The following is an 18,632-nucleotide window of genomic DNA, read 5'->3' as shown; positions in this document are numbered from 1 at the left end:
CCACACTTAATGCACTGGCACAGATAAGGTCATGTATAATTGGTGTAAGAATACGTCCACACCAAACCATTCTACGAGAGAGACTTTGGGAAACAGGTGCACTGCTCGTCACAATATTTCTCACTGGAAAGAGGACAGAGGTCCAAGGTATGTTACTGTTGATAAACACATTAAAATGAATATATAATCCAGACATCACCAATCGTTCTTCATTACAAACGTCACCATAAACTTCAACTGGAAGCTTTTGCAGTCGGAAAGTTTGCTACCTTATGCAGCTGTTGGCATAGATTAAAGCAGCTTAGCTGCTTTTGGCCTAGTGGTTAAAGTGTTCATAGTATGATGTTGTGTCTGTGTCACTTGTAAAAGAAAAAAAAAACGCGACGTTGAGATTTAAATGGATTTGCAAAAAACCTCCAAAACCTCCAAAAACTCGATGCTCAACGTAGAAGTCTTCTTTTCAAATGCGACGTCGACTTTTAATTCCCTTGAGCATTGCTTTTTAATGGCACAAAGAGAACACCCTACCACATTGTATCGGAAAACGCGGGAAAAATTCTGGTTGGGTGAGTTGTATAAAGTATATACACTTTACGATGATCAGTCCGATTGTGTTAAGACTTTCCGTCTTCTCAAGCATAAAATAATCTCAAGAAAGTCATAAAACATCAGTCAAATAGGTATTTCTTTCACCTAAATTTCACATCCCATGTTAAGTCTTCGTCTTTACGGCAGTGATCAGACTTAGCAGTGGATGAAAACCGGACCCAGAGCTTGTTCTACAATGCTAGTGATGAACAAAACGACAAAAAACAGTTTGTACATAATGACTCATTCATACGCGTTAGGGAGAGACCTCTCCCATCATCAGGTGTAGTGGCAAACTGTAAAGTGATAATAATGTGACATGGTATATATACAGCGTGGAAATGACAAAAACACATAAAAGCATGCAACTGAGCTGTGGTCGCGTGTAGTGACAGATCAGAACCCGGAGGCCACAATCATTTCTAAGCATTGAATAAAAATAATGGTGCTGAGAAGATCAAGTTGTTCAGGGAAGGCTTGTGTTTGGCTATATACATTGACTGTTTTACTCTCTGTATGAAATCGGTTGAACTGTTAACAAGGGTTTTGTGTGTGAGTTTATATGGACTATACACGCTTTTGAGGTAGTGGTCACCTACGGCCGAAAATTTATATTTAGAATTGCTGACGCCGTGTTCAAGTAACCTTTCTTTTAAGTGTCTATATTTTGCCGATATAGCTTTCGGAATATTCCCCACAGTTGATTTTGTAATCAACTTTACTTCTGAGTCCACGATCCTTTCTGTCTTTAAAAGGAAAGAAAGAGCCAATGTCACATTTATTTTCGGAAATTAAAACAATTTTGGTACAGTGAATGAGCTTGTTAAGAGTTTTCAGGTCAATACGAAGCTGGTTTGTGATTGGTCCGAGATATGGTAATTTAGGATAGATAAGTTCTTATCAGGGCCAAATTGTTTTCTTTATCTCTCTACCGTAGGTTTGAATTTATTGTCTAGAAAATGTTTGATGGTTTGGTCAATTGTATGCTGTGAGAATTCATGCTGTTGTAATTGTGAGTGAAGAGTTTTATACGAGCTGCATATCTGCCAAGATGTGCGAAGTAATGTCCGGATGAGTTGATTTTGTGGATTTTGGGTGTGAAACTACTCTCCCTGGTATAAAGTCCAGTGTTAGTGGGTTTCTTCTGGATAATAGTGTCAATTGTGGAGTTGGCCTTTGAGATGAGAATGTCTAGGAAAGGAAGAGTCTGGTTAGATTCAGATTCTGATGTTAATTTGATGCTAGGGTGACATGAGTTAAGGTGTGCGAGAAATTTGTTGGCATCATCTTCTCTGAAAGCCAAGAAAGTGTCGTCAACATATCGTTTGTATTCAGTAGGTGCGAAAGTAAGGCCTACAAATTGATGGTAGAAAAAGTTCATGAAGAAATTAGCCATAACAGGGGCAAGAGGTGACCCTTTTGCGACCCCATCAATTTGCTCATAGTAACAATCAATGAATTTAAAAGTCACATTACTGGTACATAATTGTGGGGCTCTTTTAACCTGTCTTCTGTTGAATGAATGAAAAACTGAGCCTGACTTGGGAGTGACACAGTCCAATACTGTGTTGATAGTTTGATTCACAGGAATGTTGGTAAACAGATTTGAAACATGAAAGCTGCATAGGAATTTTGCATGAAGTTCATTGTTCATCGCGTGCAGCCATTTACAGAATGAGAAACTGTCTTTGATGGTGGTGAAATGATAGCTAGTTTCTTTCAGGAGATCAGCTGAATATTTGGCCAATTTGTAATTGTAGCTATCAAATAATGATAGAACAGGACAAAATAATGATAGAATCCTTAGCGAACTAAAATACGAGAACCTACTGGTCTTAGTTGTTCACAGAGTTTATTAGAGATGACATCTTGGCGCTTTAAATTGTAGAGGAAGTTCTGTACACTTTCCTCTTTGGCGACAGTGGTATTGATGGGAATCTTTTTGAATTTGGATTGATCGTTCATCATTTTTTCCATTTTGTTAAGATAATCCTTTCTGTCCATGACAATGACAACGCCGTTACCTGCTTTGACGTGCTTTATCACAACAATAGATTTATCTCTCCTAAGGTTTCTCAGGGTCTTGATTTCGTCGTTTTTGTAGATCGAAGTTGCTTTTCGCCCAGAAGAAGCCGATACAAACATTTCGTACATATTGATATTAGTTTCAATTTTATTCTCAACTTGGTGGAGTGAGTTCACATGTGTTTTATCAGGTTTTAAAACAGAGCTTCAAATTCAGTTTGAGTGTCAATACTCCTTAAGCAGTTAGAAAGAAAGTAAAGTCCATTGTAGGTAATCGATAAAACTCACAATGAAAAACTCCGCAACTTGGGATTCGACAGAACAACGCAGAACTTACCCAACACTATTTTCAACCTCTCCTCTCGGAAAAGGACTTACAGTCATTTTTTTTTCAAGACAATATACATAAAGATGACAAACGTGAATTTGTTTTCTCTGTACATACCCTTGTTTTTCTTTTGTATCCTGAATTGTAAACCCTGTGTTATTGTTTCACTCAGGTGACTATAGCTCAGCTGTATGCTTTGATGTGTTTTTTTATCATTTCCAAGCTGTATATCGGGAGAGCATAAAAAGTGGGCCGTACTTTGATGCTGCATTGTTCCATTGTCCTGTCTTCAAACCCTTTCAAACTTTAGGCATTCAAATGGCAAGATTTTGTTACTATACTGACCAGTTTTCAAGGTCATAGCTTGAGTAGTCTGTACACAGGGTTAAAATGAAAACATCCTCAAAAACGCACCTTCCGGTGACCCACATTGCACCATCTGTCAGGAGACTCTATTTTGATCCCATGGACAGAAATCTTACAGGGTGAAATTGAAATTTGGTTTGTATATTCAGGATATAATGGCTTTTGAGTGTGTAAATTTTTAGAAGCTGACTTGAGATACTGAAGTACGGCCCATTTTTTTATGGTCACCCGACATATAATGTCACATTATTGCCACTTTTTTGCATTTGCCACTACACCTGATGATGGGAGAAGTCTCTTCCGAAAGCCTGTGAATAAGTCATTGTGTACAAAGTATTTTTGTCGCTTTGTTCATCACTAGCAATGTGAAACCTATTCATACTCGTGTCTTTTCGAGCCTGTTCTAGTTCCATATATTTGTTGTTAAACCTTAGCTTAACATCCTCACAAGCTCAGTACACAGAAAAGTTTCGAAGGTTTGTTCACTTCTCTATCACGTTTCCATCTCCCTGACCAGTGTTGTGAATGAGTAAACAATCCAAAAAATGTGATTTTTGACAAACAAACACGTTTGATTTGGACTAATTTCAGATGTTACTGGTGCTGTTGTTTGTGCTAGTGATGTACAGTGAGGGATTTGTTTCCAACCAAGACGAATGTGCGACATCGACAAGCGTTTGTGCGTGTAAGGGTGCGGACATCATCTGTTCCAATGCCAGATTATCTACGGTGCCGACATTCAGATCCACCTTCAGGGAATACAACAGGCTCTTCCTCGACGGCAACCGAATTAGTTCCATCAAGAAAGGGGACTTCGCCAACCTGGTGACAGGTAGGGAACTTTTCATCGCCTTGAACGGAAGCAGCACCACCATCACATTTGAGCCTGGTGGCTTTTCTGCACTCGCCAATGTCAATGTGAACTTATACCTCGGAGATAATCCGACAGATGTAAATTTTGGACAAGCTTTGCAAGGTGTGAACATCACGGAATTGACCGTTAATGACGCGAAAGCCTTGGATGGTGGTACAATGTTTACATTAGGAGACACCCTGGAAAAGTTCTCCGTGGGAATTGGGAGATTGTCTGAATGGCCAGAGCAGCTTCGCTTTTTACGCCGTCTTAAATACCTCATGGTGTCCAATGAAAAACTAATAACCATTCCTGATACGGCCTTCCATGGATTTGAGCACAGTTTGCTCAACCTAACGTTCTCAGACACTGGTTTGTTGCGCTTTCCCGATGCTGTTTGTCACCTGACAAGACTACAAGCCTTGGAGATGTCTCATCATCGTGGTTCCGCTCATTACTCTCCCGTTCCATACTGCCAGCAGCCAATGTCGGGTGTGAAGAACTTGACGCTGCACGACGTTGGGCTCTCCCGCTTTCCCGAGATTTTTCATACATTTTCTGGTCTACTGTATGTTCAGGTTTCAGGCAATCCAGATCTGAAGTTCATAGCCGATGATTCACTTCCGCGAAACACAACGGTGAAAACGCTGAACTTGGCCGGCAACGGGTTCAAACAGGTTCCATCATCACTAAGATCCCTGCTTAAACTGCTGCACTTGGACCTGTCTAATAACGAAATTTCTACACTAGAGAGGGGCGACTTGGACAGTCTGCCACACATTCTGAGTCTCCGACTTGCCGGCAACCCCATTGTTTACGTCTACGACTTTGTTTTTGCTTCCGCGAGTTACTTGAATCAGTTAGACCTGAGCAACACAAGTTTGACAAACATCCCTAAAGCTGTCACCCACCTGTCCTCGGCAACTCAAATTCTTGACCTTAGCAACAACAACATCGAATGCACTTGCGACTTACAATGGATCCTGAAGTGGTCTGGATCAGCCTTTATCTTCGGCAATTGTCGGTTTTCGACGGAAAGCTTCAAACAGTTCATCAGCAATCAACTAACGGAATGTGAGATCGGAATTTAAACATTTTTTACTCACCATGTACCGGTACCAAAGATGTGTCAGATATAACATTCAATAAAGAGATGTAGTACATAAAAAGTGTTTATCTTCGAATAATGCTATTCCTCATAGAGTGAGCACGAGCATTACACTGTATTTTATTCATGTTAGCGCGAGAACCTAGTGATATTTCACTTATTTGACAGAGGTCATGGCTGAAGCAAATAGCTCAATCATTTCTTTTTTCTTAGTGAAATTGTCCGCGTGGAAATCTTCACGACCGAAGCTGGGCGTTACTGTAGGGACGTCCAGCTTAGCTTGGGTTACAATAGCACCAGCTTTGAAAGGAGGCTTCTCAGGTGCGGTATACCTGGCGAACGGGACCGTTATTTGTCACTAGCCCTGGATGCTTATTCTTGCTGGTGGTCGCATAATCATGGATAGCCCTCATTGACCCCTTAAGGAACCATTGTAAAATTTCGGAAAACAGTCGATCACTAACCTCCCCAGGCCGTCTAGTTATTCCTTTACAATGCATAGCGTTTCAGAGCAGAGCTGACGTTTAAAATCCCAAAGGTAAACATCCATATCCATCCATAGTTCAGCAAGAGCAGTGTTTCCTGAGTTTCTTTTATTATAGGTGAGTTTTTACAGAAATAATAAAGCTCACCTTTATTTTCACATGTTTCCTTGCGTGAAAGAAGGGTAGCAATGAATTACAAGAACCAATACTGTAATTTTGTCTTTGGAAGGGATTTTCTTGAACAAGGGGAGGCTACTCTGTTTAATTCAGATGATGAAGCGGAGTTACATTCTCGTTGCACACAACACCACAGGTGAGAATGATGTAAGTTGCTGATGCTTGTATTGATGGTAAAGTTGGACAAAAGTGAAACCATCACTGTGATTGGTGTGTTACAATAGCATAATACAGATGTCGTTATGCTCATGATACTCGGGTATCATTGAACAATACTTACGGAACAGGTTGACGGTATTCATCACGACTGTAGTCAGACTATATGTAGTTGTTGTTGTTTTGGTAGCCGCGAAGTCTTGTTAAGAAAAGGGAGTTGTTGCCTGAAACAAATTTTATTAGGAATGCGCCAGTACCTCTAAGCCTTATGGACTTTTTACCGTAATGCGTCTGTAAGCATGGCTGTAGATTCCGTTCTTCATGTTCTACCTCCATGGTCTAAGTTTAGTTAGATGACTGACGGTAGGTATGTCGGTAGCCTGTCTGAAATTGTGACCCCTGAGATAAGAGATAGCCCGTGCTGAAGTTCTCATCTGGATCATCATATTTACTTAATTTATTCATGACATTATTTTGCAAATCTATACATTATGGCGAGCACTTCATATAATTCTACTAGCTAAGTGATCTCCCTACTTCTTCAACATCTGTCAGTGTCATAGTCTATTGGGCCTACCTGGTCTGTTGAATGGCCGATGAATACCGGTAGGCCCCATGTCAGAATATCAAATAAGCCAAGGTGGTATACTTTATTTGATGAAATAGGGAAATCAGTGATCCTTTTGCCCATTAAAAAGTTGTTCATTTAGTTTTTTTTTTAAATAAAATTAAGAAAGAAAACAAAAAAACAGATATAGTCTATTAAATAATTATTTAAAAATTATTAATGAAATAAAATATGCATTTGTAATTGACACCTTTAACCAATTTCAAAGAGCCTGATCAGCCAGCCTATACAGTATGAATGTTTTATAATTGCTTAAGTTTAATGTCAAAAGTAGGATCCTGCATAAGAAGCTTAGAGCAACATTTGAAGAGGGTAGGCTATGGTCTTCGCAAGAGTATTGAATCTCTAGTACTGACATGAAATCGTGACAGTAAACAGCTATTAAGTAGGCTCAATACTGCCTGTTTCTTGGACTTTCCGCAAGAATATCATGAAATTTTTAAAAACTACTCAAGCATGACAACCAACAACCACAATATCATAGAATTTTCTTGAATACACATGAATAATTGCTTGAATTATTAAAACTAACATTTCATGTAAACTGGTCATTTAGTTAAAATACATGTAAAATAGTGTGTATTAAATGTGTATATTTTATTTCTGGAAATTCAGCCATACTTGTAACGAGAAAATACACATGTGATAGATCATAGTATACGTCATTAAATATACTATTATTTTACCTTTATGTAATTTACAAAGCCACAAACTTGAACACATGGATATAATTGCCATCTTTCCAGTGTCTCGGACATAAGAGCTCAACATAAGGCAAGTGTCACTTGATTTCTTGTTCCCTATCAGAATATCATCATCAATATTTTGGCTGTGATTACTATTTTATCATAATCTCACCTGTTGAAATGTGGGAAACAATGAAATAATGAATTCCAGTATGGTGGCCCAGATAAAATGGTGGTGATAAAATGGTGGGTGATGAGAGGAAACCAGGAATCTAGTGTGATTGGCCTAATCCTCACCAAGTGTTTTTTTTTTTTTTTTGCTAACTTTCAATCAAAACCATTGCACATGTAAGGAATTTTAGTCAGATAGGAACACATTCAATTAATATTCGAGGATGAATGACAATGAGTAGAGCAGAAACCACTTTGTCCTGAAGAAGGTGTTTTTTTTTTTGGTTTTTTTTTTTTGAAGGCTTTGCCTGTGAGTTATATTTCAATATAAAATCACTAAAATGCTGCCTTTGTACAGGTATAACGTATGGCCTATTGTACCTATAAGGAAGCATTAATTCTTTTACTTATGTTCACTGCAGGCCAGCCAGGTCAGGAGTTTTCTGTTTAGCTGTGAGAGATGTGGAAACCAAGAGAGATGTTGAAGCTAGATCCTGACAGAGATGGCTTAGTTTGTGAGTGGAAGACACAGGTCAAGAGATGATAACTTCAGAGGGAGTTGAAGACACAGCCTTAGGTAATTACCAGTACTGTATTTCACCTTAAGTTTAACATTTTTCCATTGAAAAATTTTGCTTGATTTTGACAGTCATCCACCTCATGGGAGGACTTTGTGAAATTTGATTAATTTATTATCAGAAATAGTTATATGGCAATGGAAAATATCAAAGTTTGATTAATTTCCTATCAGAAAAGTTTTTAAGTGTTGACATTAAATTATCATTTTTAGACATTTATGTGCTTCTGAAAGGTGAAATACAGTGGAGATGGTGTTTGAGGCTTAAACTAGTGTAAGCCAGCTAATCATTGTGTAATGTCTGATTTTGATAAAAGGTATGCAGCTTCACATTGTGAACCATGTTCAAAAAACCAGCCTAGTGCATGTACAGAAGTTTTGGATATTTCGGGTAACTGAATTCAATAGATTCTCTGTGGGCGGTGGTTTTCATGCAGTGCATGTGACTGCTCCAAATATTGGTTTGATTTTGATTTAGAATTTTGTGCAGGTTCATTTTATGTAACCTCAAATCAAGATTGAAAACCAGCCAGATCTGTGCATGTTTTGCGTATTTATCGGTTTCATGAATTCTGATATCTGCTTCAAATATCTGTCTGATGTGGATAAAAGTTCGAGTTTGAAAACCAGCTTGATCCAGGCATAACTTTTGCATATTTAGTCCGACAAAACAAGATTTTGTCAAAGTTTTAGAGTTAGTATTTCCCCAAGGTAAAGAAATATGCACCTGATCTCTTCATTATGGTATTACACAGAAATATTTCAAAAACCTGATAGTTTCTGGCACATGATAAATTCTTGTTCAAAATTATTCAATCAATAATAAATAATGATTTTACTCAGCTGTTATCAGATCAAGCAATGTGACAGGATCTTGACGTTGAAACATCTGTTACACATTTTGAGTCAGAAGAGGGTCTAAAGGGATTGGACACAACTTAGCTTTCAGTAGGAAGGTTACATTTGTTTTACCTTATAACATACACTGAATGAATGGATCACTACATGCTTATCTCCTCAGTTTGAAGTTGTTGCCCCTGTAAAAAAAAAAAAAAATTCTGAACAAAGACGTACGTTTGATTGAGGAAAATTTAATCCATTAAAAGCAGGACAAGACTTAATCCTAGGTTGTACAAAGATTTAAGGCTTGTAACCTACATGGCTTTAGACATTACCTGTATGATTATAACTACAAGTAGCAGATTAGAGCACAGTTTCAGCCATCCAATAAGATTACTTGGTGAGATCAAAGGATAGGTGTTTTGGATTACATGGACATGTGTTGTCACTGTTTGTTGCGTTATTGCTGACGCCACTTTACCTCTACAACAACATTGAGATGTGCACCCCCCACTACGGAGCCGTGACAACAGGATGGGCTTAAGCCACAGTTTCATAGGCAAACAGAGCATAGTGGCACCAATTTAGGCTTTACAGAACGTTTGAAGGACAGATTACCTGGACGCCATGTCAATACGTGTTAAAACTACAAACTGCTCATGTAAACTCTTTTTTTAAGTGCCTGCGTAGGCTATCCTAATTTGCTTAAGCTGTTTTTCGTTTGACTGATCCAACATGAGGGCTTATTTCTTGAGAAGCTTCATGTCATACTCCTCACTTGTTCACAAATGTTTTGTAACTATACATTTGGTGTCAAGATGAGAATGGTAACATAGTGCAAGTTACTGGCAGGAAAATGGCAGGTTACGGCAGTCTCAAGGGATCCTATGATGATGAATACAAACAATACTCTTCAAAGCCCATCTCGGAAGAAACAGGTACTTTTTGGGAATGTTTAATGGTATTCCTTTAGTTTCTTTAATTTTTTTTCTTAACATTTTGTTTTCTGATTGTTGCTTTGATTTTAAGTAATAGTATGTAAGTTTATTCTTGTGATTAAAAACTAATTTTTATTTTGGAACTACATTGATGATAGCCTCTGCTTGATGAAACTGATGTAGGCAATTTGATCATGCTTTTGGTTGAATTATGGTAGAATGGTGATACACTAATGTTCTGTTTTTGGTAAATTTATAGCTTATTACGGTACATTTATCTTGTGCAAATTTAAGGCTTAATTTTGTACAGGTTTGATTTTGGAAGAATTACATGTCTTTTTCAATTTGTGATGCAAAGAAACAGATATATCACAAACTTGTTGTAACATTAGTGACCAAAAGAATAAATGATTAGGGTTTTATGCCACATTTTAGTTACTGAATAAAGCATATTTATAATGATAAAGAAGTAGCTAGAAACAGTATAAAGACACTTGGCCTCGGATCACTCAGCGATCTTAGACTTTAGTAAAAAGTTCCAATTACTTTAAAATTGCTATTTCTAATTTCTAACAAGGTTAAAATATTGTGTGACAACATGAATTCTGGCTTAGTTATTGTACAACAAATTTCTGCTAAAATAAAATGAACATGGAAAATTTAATGGTTAAAATTTTGATTTTGTGTCTAACACCACCTCATGATCCAGGAATTACAGCCATATCAAACATAAATGTAAATCCATCTGTAGAGATGCTAGTTTCACACAGCAAATTTTAACTTGAGTCATAATTTCAAATTTTTCAACCCAAGGAGATCTGTCATGGTTACTTTGAGATAAATCTATCACACTTCAAACATCCTAGGCTGTTAGCTACGCAGTTAGCTATGTACTATGTTTTAACTTTCACCGGAGTTAAAAAAAAAAACACTTTGTGGACTTGGTCCAACTACTGCCATGACTGCCTGCCAATGACATACATATGAATCAGAAACTTACGCATTAGTGAATCCGTAAAGAAAAAATATCTTTCTGTTTCTGATTAAGTACATTTGCATGGTATCTATGTGCACAAGTTGTGTCCTACTTTGGTTTACCTGTCAGTATGGAGTATGGAATTGCAAGTACGCGAGGCTTACCTTTGTCAAGGTACACTATAAATTTTCAACCTTTTCAACCTCTCAAGTGCTTTTTTCAGTCAAATTTTATATGTATACAGTTGCTTTGAAAATGACACCAAATATGAATGTTTGTGTTATTAGAGATGCAAGCTTCATAAAACTGTACATATTATTTTTCTATATCTCACAGTTCTCTCAGAATGTTTCAAAATATTGGTTGCAGAAGCAGTTGAAAAGGGTGAAGAATTAGGGTACTTGTAATTTGTGGACAAATATAGATTCGATTTGATATAGATTATTTGATTGATTCAGTTTGGACCTACTGTTTAATATAATTGTAATATCAGACATAAAAGCAGCTCATATCCCCTGCAGATGTTGTCAGATCACTATCATCCTTTGCCTGTTGTTTGATTGGTTTGAAAATAGCCGTTCAGTTTCTAAATTCACCTGCACTTAATCGGCCTGTTTAGCTGTTGTTTCCTGTCCAGTGTTCTGTACACGTGGATAAGTCCAAGGCTGTGTACATAAGTATATAGATGTATATATACAAGACAGTATACTTTTGAAATGTGGCAAATTCCATGCACGTACACTCTGTCCTAACATGATAAGGTTGGAGAGTTACAGTCTCGTTTTACATGTATTTAAGATTTAATTTAGGTATGGTCTACCTTGGCCAGGTTATATTGATTGTGTGCACTATTGATCTGTCTGGTTCAAAGCAGTAATGGCAGCTTGGGATAAACTGGGAGTGTGAGTTGGAGAATTGCCAGCCTGTCTTAACCACATGTGCTTATCTGATGTATAGTGGTACTGGGAACTTGGGACAGGCTGAAAGTTTGAAATGCGGATTATTGGCATTGCCTGGTGAAGCAGTGCTAAACACTGTGTTAGGACAAGATCATTAGTTTTTATGAATCCTATATAAAGCATCACATGCATGATGCAAAGCTTATTTATTTATTTCATGTATGTTTTTTGATGGGTATTTGAAGCGGTACTCAAGAATATTTCACTTATATGATAGTGGCCAGCATCATGGTGAGAGGAAAGCGGGCAGAGCAAGTCTAGTTCATGCTGGCTTCCACTCAGGTCGTACCTGGGAAGGTCTTCCAGCAACCTACGGATGGTTGTGGGTTTCCCCCGGGCTTTACCAGGGTTTCCTCTCACCACAATACTGACAGCCGTCATATGTCCAATTGAGTACACCTTAAAACACCAATCAAATATATAAATAAATAAATAGATTTGTGCATCATCGGATTTATAGTTATGAGCAGGTTTACATCAGAAGCCACTGGTTTAAATCTGGCCTTCATTGCATGTAAATAGAAAAATCATTTCAGTATGTTACTAAGAGCACTGCCCAGGGCCACATGTATGTGATTTTTTGAAGTTAATTTCCTACTCTGGCTCAATTTCTTTGCAACTGTAAATGTGTGTGGACATTGGATATCATTCATGCCTTCGTTCAACATTTATGTATTGTTAGGAAGATGGAATTAATAAAACTGAACTGGTCTTGGAATGAACAGGAGCACAAATAAACTGAAATGTGGAAGACAACAAAGGAAGTTGAAGTTAACGGACGAAGCATAGAATGCATCAATTGTGACAGTCGTTTATAAGACATCATGATAAATAGTGGTGATAATCATGAACAGAATTATTTTTAAAATTTATCCTAATAAGTGTCAGGCGCGCTAGCGCAGCGTAATGACCCAGGAGTCTCTCACCAATGCGGTCGCTGTGAGTTCAAGTCCAGCTCATGCTGGCTTCCTCTCCGGCCGTACGTGGGAAGGTCTGCCAGCAACCTGCGGATGGTCATGGGTTCCCCCCCCTGGGCTCTGCCCAGTTTAGTCTCACCATAATGCTGGCCGTTGTCATATAAGTGAAATATTCTTGAGTACGGCATAAAACACCAATCAAATAAATAAATAAATAAATAAGTGTCAGACTTTTGTTATTTATATATATATGGATTGAGACCTAAAAAAAGAGGGAGACACGCACACTGCTGTTGTACAGATCTCTATAATCTTTGTAAAAGCATATTGTCTCAGTTATTTTGTTTTTAATACCTTTTGGGGGGGTCAGGCTTCTTTCACATTATTAAATCAGTGTTGTATTTGCATAATTTGATCATCTAAATCTTACACAATTTGAGGATGTGACCAACGTTAAAAGCATGCCTGTTTTTTGAAAAGAATACCCTTAAAAACAGAAGAAATACTGTTGTTTTTTTTTGCATTTGGGCTGATCGAACTAGCTAAGATAAACCATGTAAATATAAATAAATCACATACATATAAGCGTTCATGACTGAAGATTTAGCTAGCTCAGTGACATATTTACAGGTGACCTAGGGGAGAGGCGTGGGAGTAAATAATCCCACCTGCAGGCTGTTGTAATGCTAGTATTAACCCTCGAACAGGGGTGCAGTTTTTGTGTCACCAGGTTTTATTGTTTATGGAGTTAACCCTATCTCTTATTAACTGTGTTTCTTATTTTAACTAAGACACCTTTACGCAATGTCCAGGTGAAATCTGTATTTAAACAAAAAGTAACTGGGAAGCTGACTGATATGGAAAAATCCACAGGGAAAAATGTTTGTAACCATCTTTCCATATGTCCAGATCCCGGTTGAAATTCACAACTTGCAGTTGTTGCACTTAAGCCTACCGGCCCTGATAGTACAGTTGGTAAAGCATCTGCTTCGTGAGCGGTAGATCCAGGGTCAATCCTGGAGCGAGTCACACCTAGGACCTTAAAAGAGGAAGTTATAACTTCCTCGCTTGGTGTTTAGCATGAAGGGGATAGTGCAACGACTGGTTGACCCAGTATAATGGTATCAGTATAATGGCTCGGGCGGGGTGGCTTACTTGCCTTTGGCAAGGCTTCTCAGTGAAGCAGCACTAGATAAAAGAGCGGTGGAAATCTGTCCTGCATAAGGAGGCACATTACAAGCACTGAGGATTCCTTTGACGTCATATGACTGAAAAATTGTTAAGAACGACGTTAAACCCCGAGCACTTACTCATTCACTCACTCACTTACTCACTTAAGCCTAGAATTATCAGGGCCAGTATTCCAAGTTAAGAGATATTTGTTAAACATGTATGCGACTCTACACAGAATGTTTTAAAAACCAAGCAATGTGTCTGTCCCCGTCTTGCCAAACTGGTGAGGCTCTCGGAGTTGTGACGGAAGCGTGGACTACTGTCACTGATCGACTACCGTCACTGATTGACTACCGGTAATCCCCTATTCCCCACAGAGAGTTTACTGCTTAAGACAACAGCCTTCACAAGGCATCATTGTATACAGTTTATGAAAATGCGTCTGTAATTATTGAGAAGGTACATTACATGTATGTAGATCTTATGGATCCTGATTTGAAATCAGTGCGAAAATGCTGTAATTTTAAACCTTTCTTCGAAGTTATGCAGAACTGTAGTACAATCATAAGGGAAAATATGTATGTACATGTAAAGTTCTTATACAATAATAGGAGAGGACTGTTGACAACATTTTTTGTTTTGCAGTCCACCTTTCAGTTGACACTATACAAAAAGTTGCTATTTTATTTCTTTATTTATTTCATTGTTGTTCCATACCTGATACATCAAAATTTTATTAGTGGAGGAAACTGAAGTGCCCTGGGTAAACCACCAACATTTGGCAAGTTACTGATGAACTTTCCTCTGATGAATTTTCTCAACATATTGGTGGAAGACTAGTGATGTTCAATTCATGGTAGTCTGTGCAAACTGCCCAGTGAATGCTGTCACTCATTCATTGTCACCAAGAACACTGGGAATCTGCTAATCTCCTTCTCCAAAGTTTGAACATGCTCCTGCTGTGGCAGAGAATTTCCTTTATGAATGAGGTCATCCCTTTATGAAGGCAAAATGCAACTTTAGTATAAAATTCTTCTTGTTTTGTTTAGTTTATTGTGCCAATATGTAAATGTATGTGGTGCTGTCATTGTCATTATCATGCTTGTATTGCCATGCCTATCATGTTTTCCCATAATCATATAGCAATTAGGCCACAAAGCCAAGATCTTCAGGATTATTCCCAGTCTGCGTTAAATAGCCGTAAGCTATGCAGACCTTGTTAATTAACATGGTGGGATTCTTTCTGTAACTCACATGTTGTAAAGCACATTCTTCTACAGCTTCAGTTCTTGTAGAGTTATGCTAAACGTCAATCTGTGAAATAATCCTCTTTAAATAAAGGTTTCATTCATACAGTGGATTGATTTTCTAATTATCTGAACATTGATATGATGTGTGCAAGGATATACAGTTATGTCTTATAATTTTACACGCATGTACATCTGTTACAAGCCTTTCATTTTAACTATTAACAGGTTCATGTGGGAGAAGATTTGTGTTCTTTTTTCTTTTATTTCCTGGATAATAGATAAAATTGTAATTCTTGTGAGAATGTATCAAATTGAGTATAAGTATAATGAGGTTTGAAAACTGTTCAGTTTTAGCACAAAATGTAGTTGGAAGGTTTACATTAATGCCTGTTATTAAACACAAACGTCTAAATGTACATTAGAGGGCTGATTTTGATTGTACGTGGTCGGACAATACATGCACAGATGTATGTTGTAACAGCAGCACTTGCACAATGTCGCAGCTGGCCTAGAAAGTTTCATTAGAAAGGTTTTCTAAGGCCTTGTATTGTGATGTTCTTGTCCTGTATTTCCGGCTGTGATTGTGTTGTCCAGGCTTCCTCCTGCTGAGATGAGTAGGTCTGTCTTGCTTTACATGTTGAACAGCTTATTGTAGACATGTATCTTCTTATAGCTCTCAATGAATCTGCATGAACACACTTAGTTTGAATGTTGTTGATGTCTTTTAGGAATTGTTTCTTTGTTGCATTTATTAATTTATTTTATTATGCTGGATTCCTCTCCAGCCGTGGGAAGGTCTGCTGGCAACCTGCGGATGGTGTTGACTTTTCTCAGGGCCTTGCCTGGTTTCCTCCCACCATAATGCTGGCCTTTGTTGTAGAAATGAAATATTCTGGAGTACGGCGTAAAACACCAATCAAATAAATAAAGTTATTTCAACAGCTGTTGTCTTCTAAATTAAATGACCGAATTAGGTGCATGAATCAGGTGGAGATTGACTGCTCTAAGACATTCACTACAGAGACATAACATATGGCCTTTGCACATGTAAACTGTTCAGGTGATAGGCAGTGCCACTATGTCATGTGTGTATGTTATATTGATAAGACTGAGTAATGTATTACCTTCTATTTAGAAAGTCTTTATTTGTAATATTCTTAACTTCTCTTCACATATCAGTAGCGAATTTCAAATTATATCAAAAATAAAGAATAATTTGTAGCTAAATTTAAACTATATGCAGCAAAAAGTGTAAAATCATTTCCTGAATCTAACAAATTGACTTATTTACTATATGCATGTCTATTTTGAAAGACGTGTTGTATGTTTAAAAGCTGGGGTAGCCCTGCCAGCACAATATATTATAGTTTAAAATATTGTTTTGTTTTTTTGTTATGTTAAAGTGTGATGTACAGTTTAAATCATAAAGAATGATTTATGCACAGTTTGTGTTCATCTTTCTTCCAAATAAAGTGGTAAACTAGTAGACAAAAAAGAGAATCCAAATCATTGATCTAACGACATACACATTCAAGCTATTTATAGTACCACACATGACTTTATTATAATTATTTTACCAGATGGCGCAGAACAAGGTGAAGTCTTCATAAGTACGGTACTTGATCAAATAGATATGAACGTTTTTTTTTTTTTGTGCAGATGTTTGATAATTTTCATACTCTGTGAGGATATCGATTACCAGGTAGTAGATGAAACAGAGGTGGGCTGTGAAGGGATGGGCTGTGGGGCACAGATATTAAGCGTATGCATGCATATATACTCTCACAATTGAACCATATAACCATGGACAAAGCTCACCATGAAAAATCTCACTGAAAAGGGCTGGATATGATATTAGACAGGGAATGACATTAAATTAAGACCGAAATGTATCCTAACCATAGTTTTCACAGCAATTATTTATTGACATTTTCTTATTACACTTTTTTTTGTTCAAATTATGGCCTTATGTTTATGATCATTATACGTGTAAATATATTGTGAGATTAATAAAAAATAAACTTCATTCAAGTGCAGAAGTGGAAAAGATAAGCTTGATAAACATAATCAGCAGATTGGGAAATTGAAGACAGACCCTTACTGGGACTTGTCAGCTGGAGTTTTCCCTTGAGGTTATTTATAGTAAAATACTTGAGAGCATTTGACACCACTGTGAGTGGATGGAGCTGAGGATGTGTGCACTAGGTGGCTGCTCTAACTTTCTGTTCAATGTAACCTCCCGACACAGTTGCTACCTGTAAGGACAGGGATGGAGACAAAAATTGATGGTAACTCTCTGTGATATGGTAGGAGTTTAATATGTATTTAATCACAGGTAAATCTCCCTTGTCTGATTTTCTCTTCACATATCACACAGGGTCTCTGGGTGAGGTATGAAAGCTTCATAGAAGAAGGTTTGTTAGCACATCAAGGGAGAAACCAGGAAACAATTTTCAAGTAAGAGGTGGGAATGATAACCCACGAGAAAACTACTTATGGTATTCAGTTTTCAATGTGAAATATTCTGTTTGTTTTTTATATTTTGACAGTATCATGATTTTGCAAACTTGATTACGCTGAAGCAATGTTTATAGTTGTAGGGCTTCACAGTCTTAGCGTACATAGCGTGACATACATGACGTCATATCTTGTTGAGTTGCATTGAAATGTTAAAACTGACGAAGTAAAAATTGCAGCCCCATCCATGATCAGTAGAATGCAGCTATAAAGAAAATGTTCACACTTTTTTGTGGCCATTTCATTGGTCAACATACCTCAGTGGTTTGACAACCTAGTACTATGACGTTATCCTGCTGACTGTAGTTTAGAATGTCATGAAACAAAATGTTTCTTTTTGGACGTCATAGTGTCTGGGTGTGATATATCAAAAGGTAATAATAATAGTGATTTCTAACTAATTAAAATATCACTTACTTGTCCGTGAAGAAAATGATGATATTTCACTTTTATATAAATAATATATTTATTTTAGTCACTGGTGTTAACCCCATACCCAGTGATTTGATGGTGGTCAGGTTGAGGAGTTTTGGAAATAAGAGGGCCCTGAGTAAACCTGTCACTGGCCTTCACTGGCTACCTCAGACAAATCTCCATTAATGGAGTCATTCAGTGAAAAGCTGTTTTATATTCTTGTGCCTTAATTTTCACCAGTCCTATGAATTGAAATGTGTATTACTTATAAAATGTCGTAGTGTAAATGTATGTGTCAGGTTTAAATTTGACTATCAGTTGTGGTGCTCTTGCTGAATATATAGTGTAAAGTACTAAAAGCTCAATTGACATGCGCTTTTAAGTAGTTATCATTAAACAGTCTATGAAGTGCATAAAGAAGTATGACTTTTTAATGGGCTAACCCGTTTGACCCCATTAGTGAGTACCATCAGGAGAATAAAATACAGTCTTTAATCTAA

General features: G+C 37.4%; 2 protein-coding genes across 5 annotated transcripts in view; both read left to right on the top strand.

Moving 5' to 3' along the window:
- Nucleotides 1–3,898: 3,898 nt before the first annotated feature.
- On the top strand, nucleotides 3,899–5,251 carry LOC135470854 (protein slit-like). Its single transcript, XM_064749901.1, has one exon. The coding sequence runs from the start codon at nucleotides 3,899–3,901 to the stop codon at nucleotides 5,249–5,251; it is 1,353 nt and encodes a 450-aa protein (XP_064605971.1).
- Nucleotides 5,252–6,058: 807 nt separating this feature from the next.
- Nucleotides 6,059–18,632, top strand: part of LOC135470588 (solute carrier family 2, facilitated glucose transporter member 12-like) — a 33,692-nt gene continuing 21,118 nt past the window's right edge. For 2 of the 4 annotated variants that reach the window (XM_064749614.1, XM_064749618.1), the window contains exon 1: nucleotides 9,786–9,926. In XM_064749614.1, coding sequence (XP_064605684.1) covers nucleotides 9,845–9,926 — 82 coding nt within the window. In that variant the 5' untranslated portion in view covers nucleotides 9,786–9,844. Of the gene's footprint in view, nucleotides 6,078–7,993; nucleotides 8,149–9,785; nucleotides 9,927–17,361; nucleotides 17,490–18,632 lie in introns of those variants that run through there. The other 2 variants (XM_064749616.1, XM_064749617.1) reach the window with 2 other exon arrangements.

Source organism: Liolophura sinensis, chromosome 7 (genome assembly GCF_032854445.1).
Source record: "Liolophura sinensis isolate JHLJ2023 chromosome 7, CUHK_Ljap_v2, whole genome shotgun sequence".
Classification (NCBI taxonomy): domain Eukaryota; kingdom Metazoa; phylum Mollusca; class Polyplacophora; order Chitonida; family Chitonidae; genus Liolophura; species Liolophura sinensis.
This window is presented reverse-complemented; position numbering and strand designations above follow the sequence as displayed.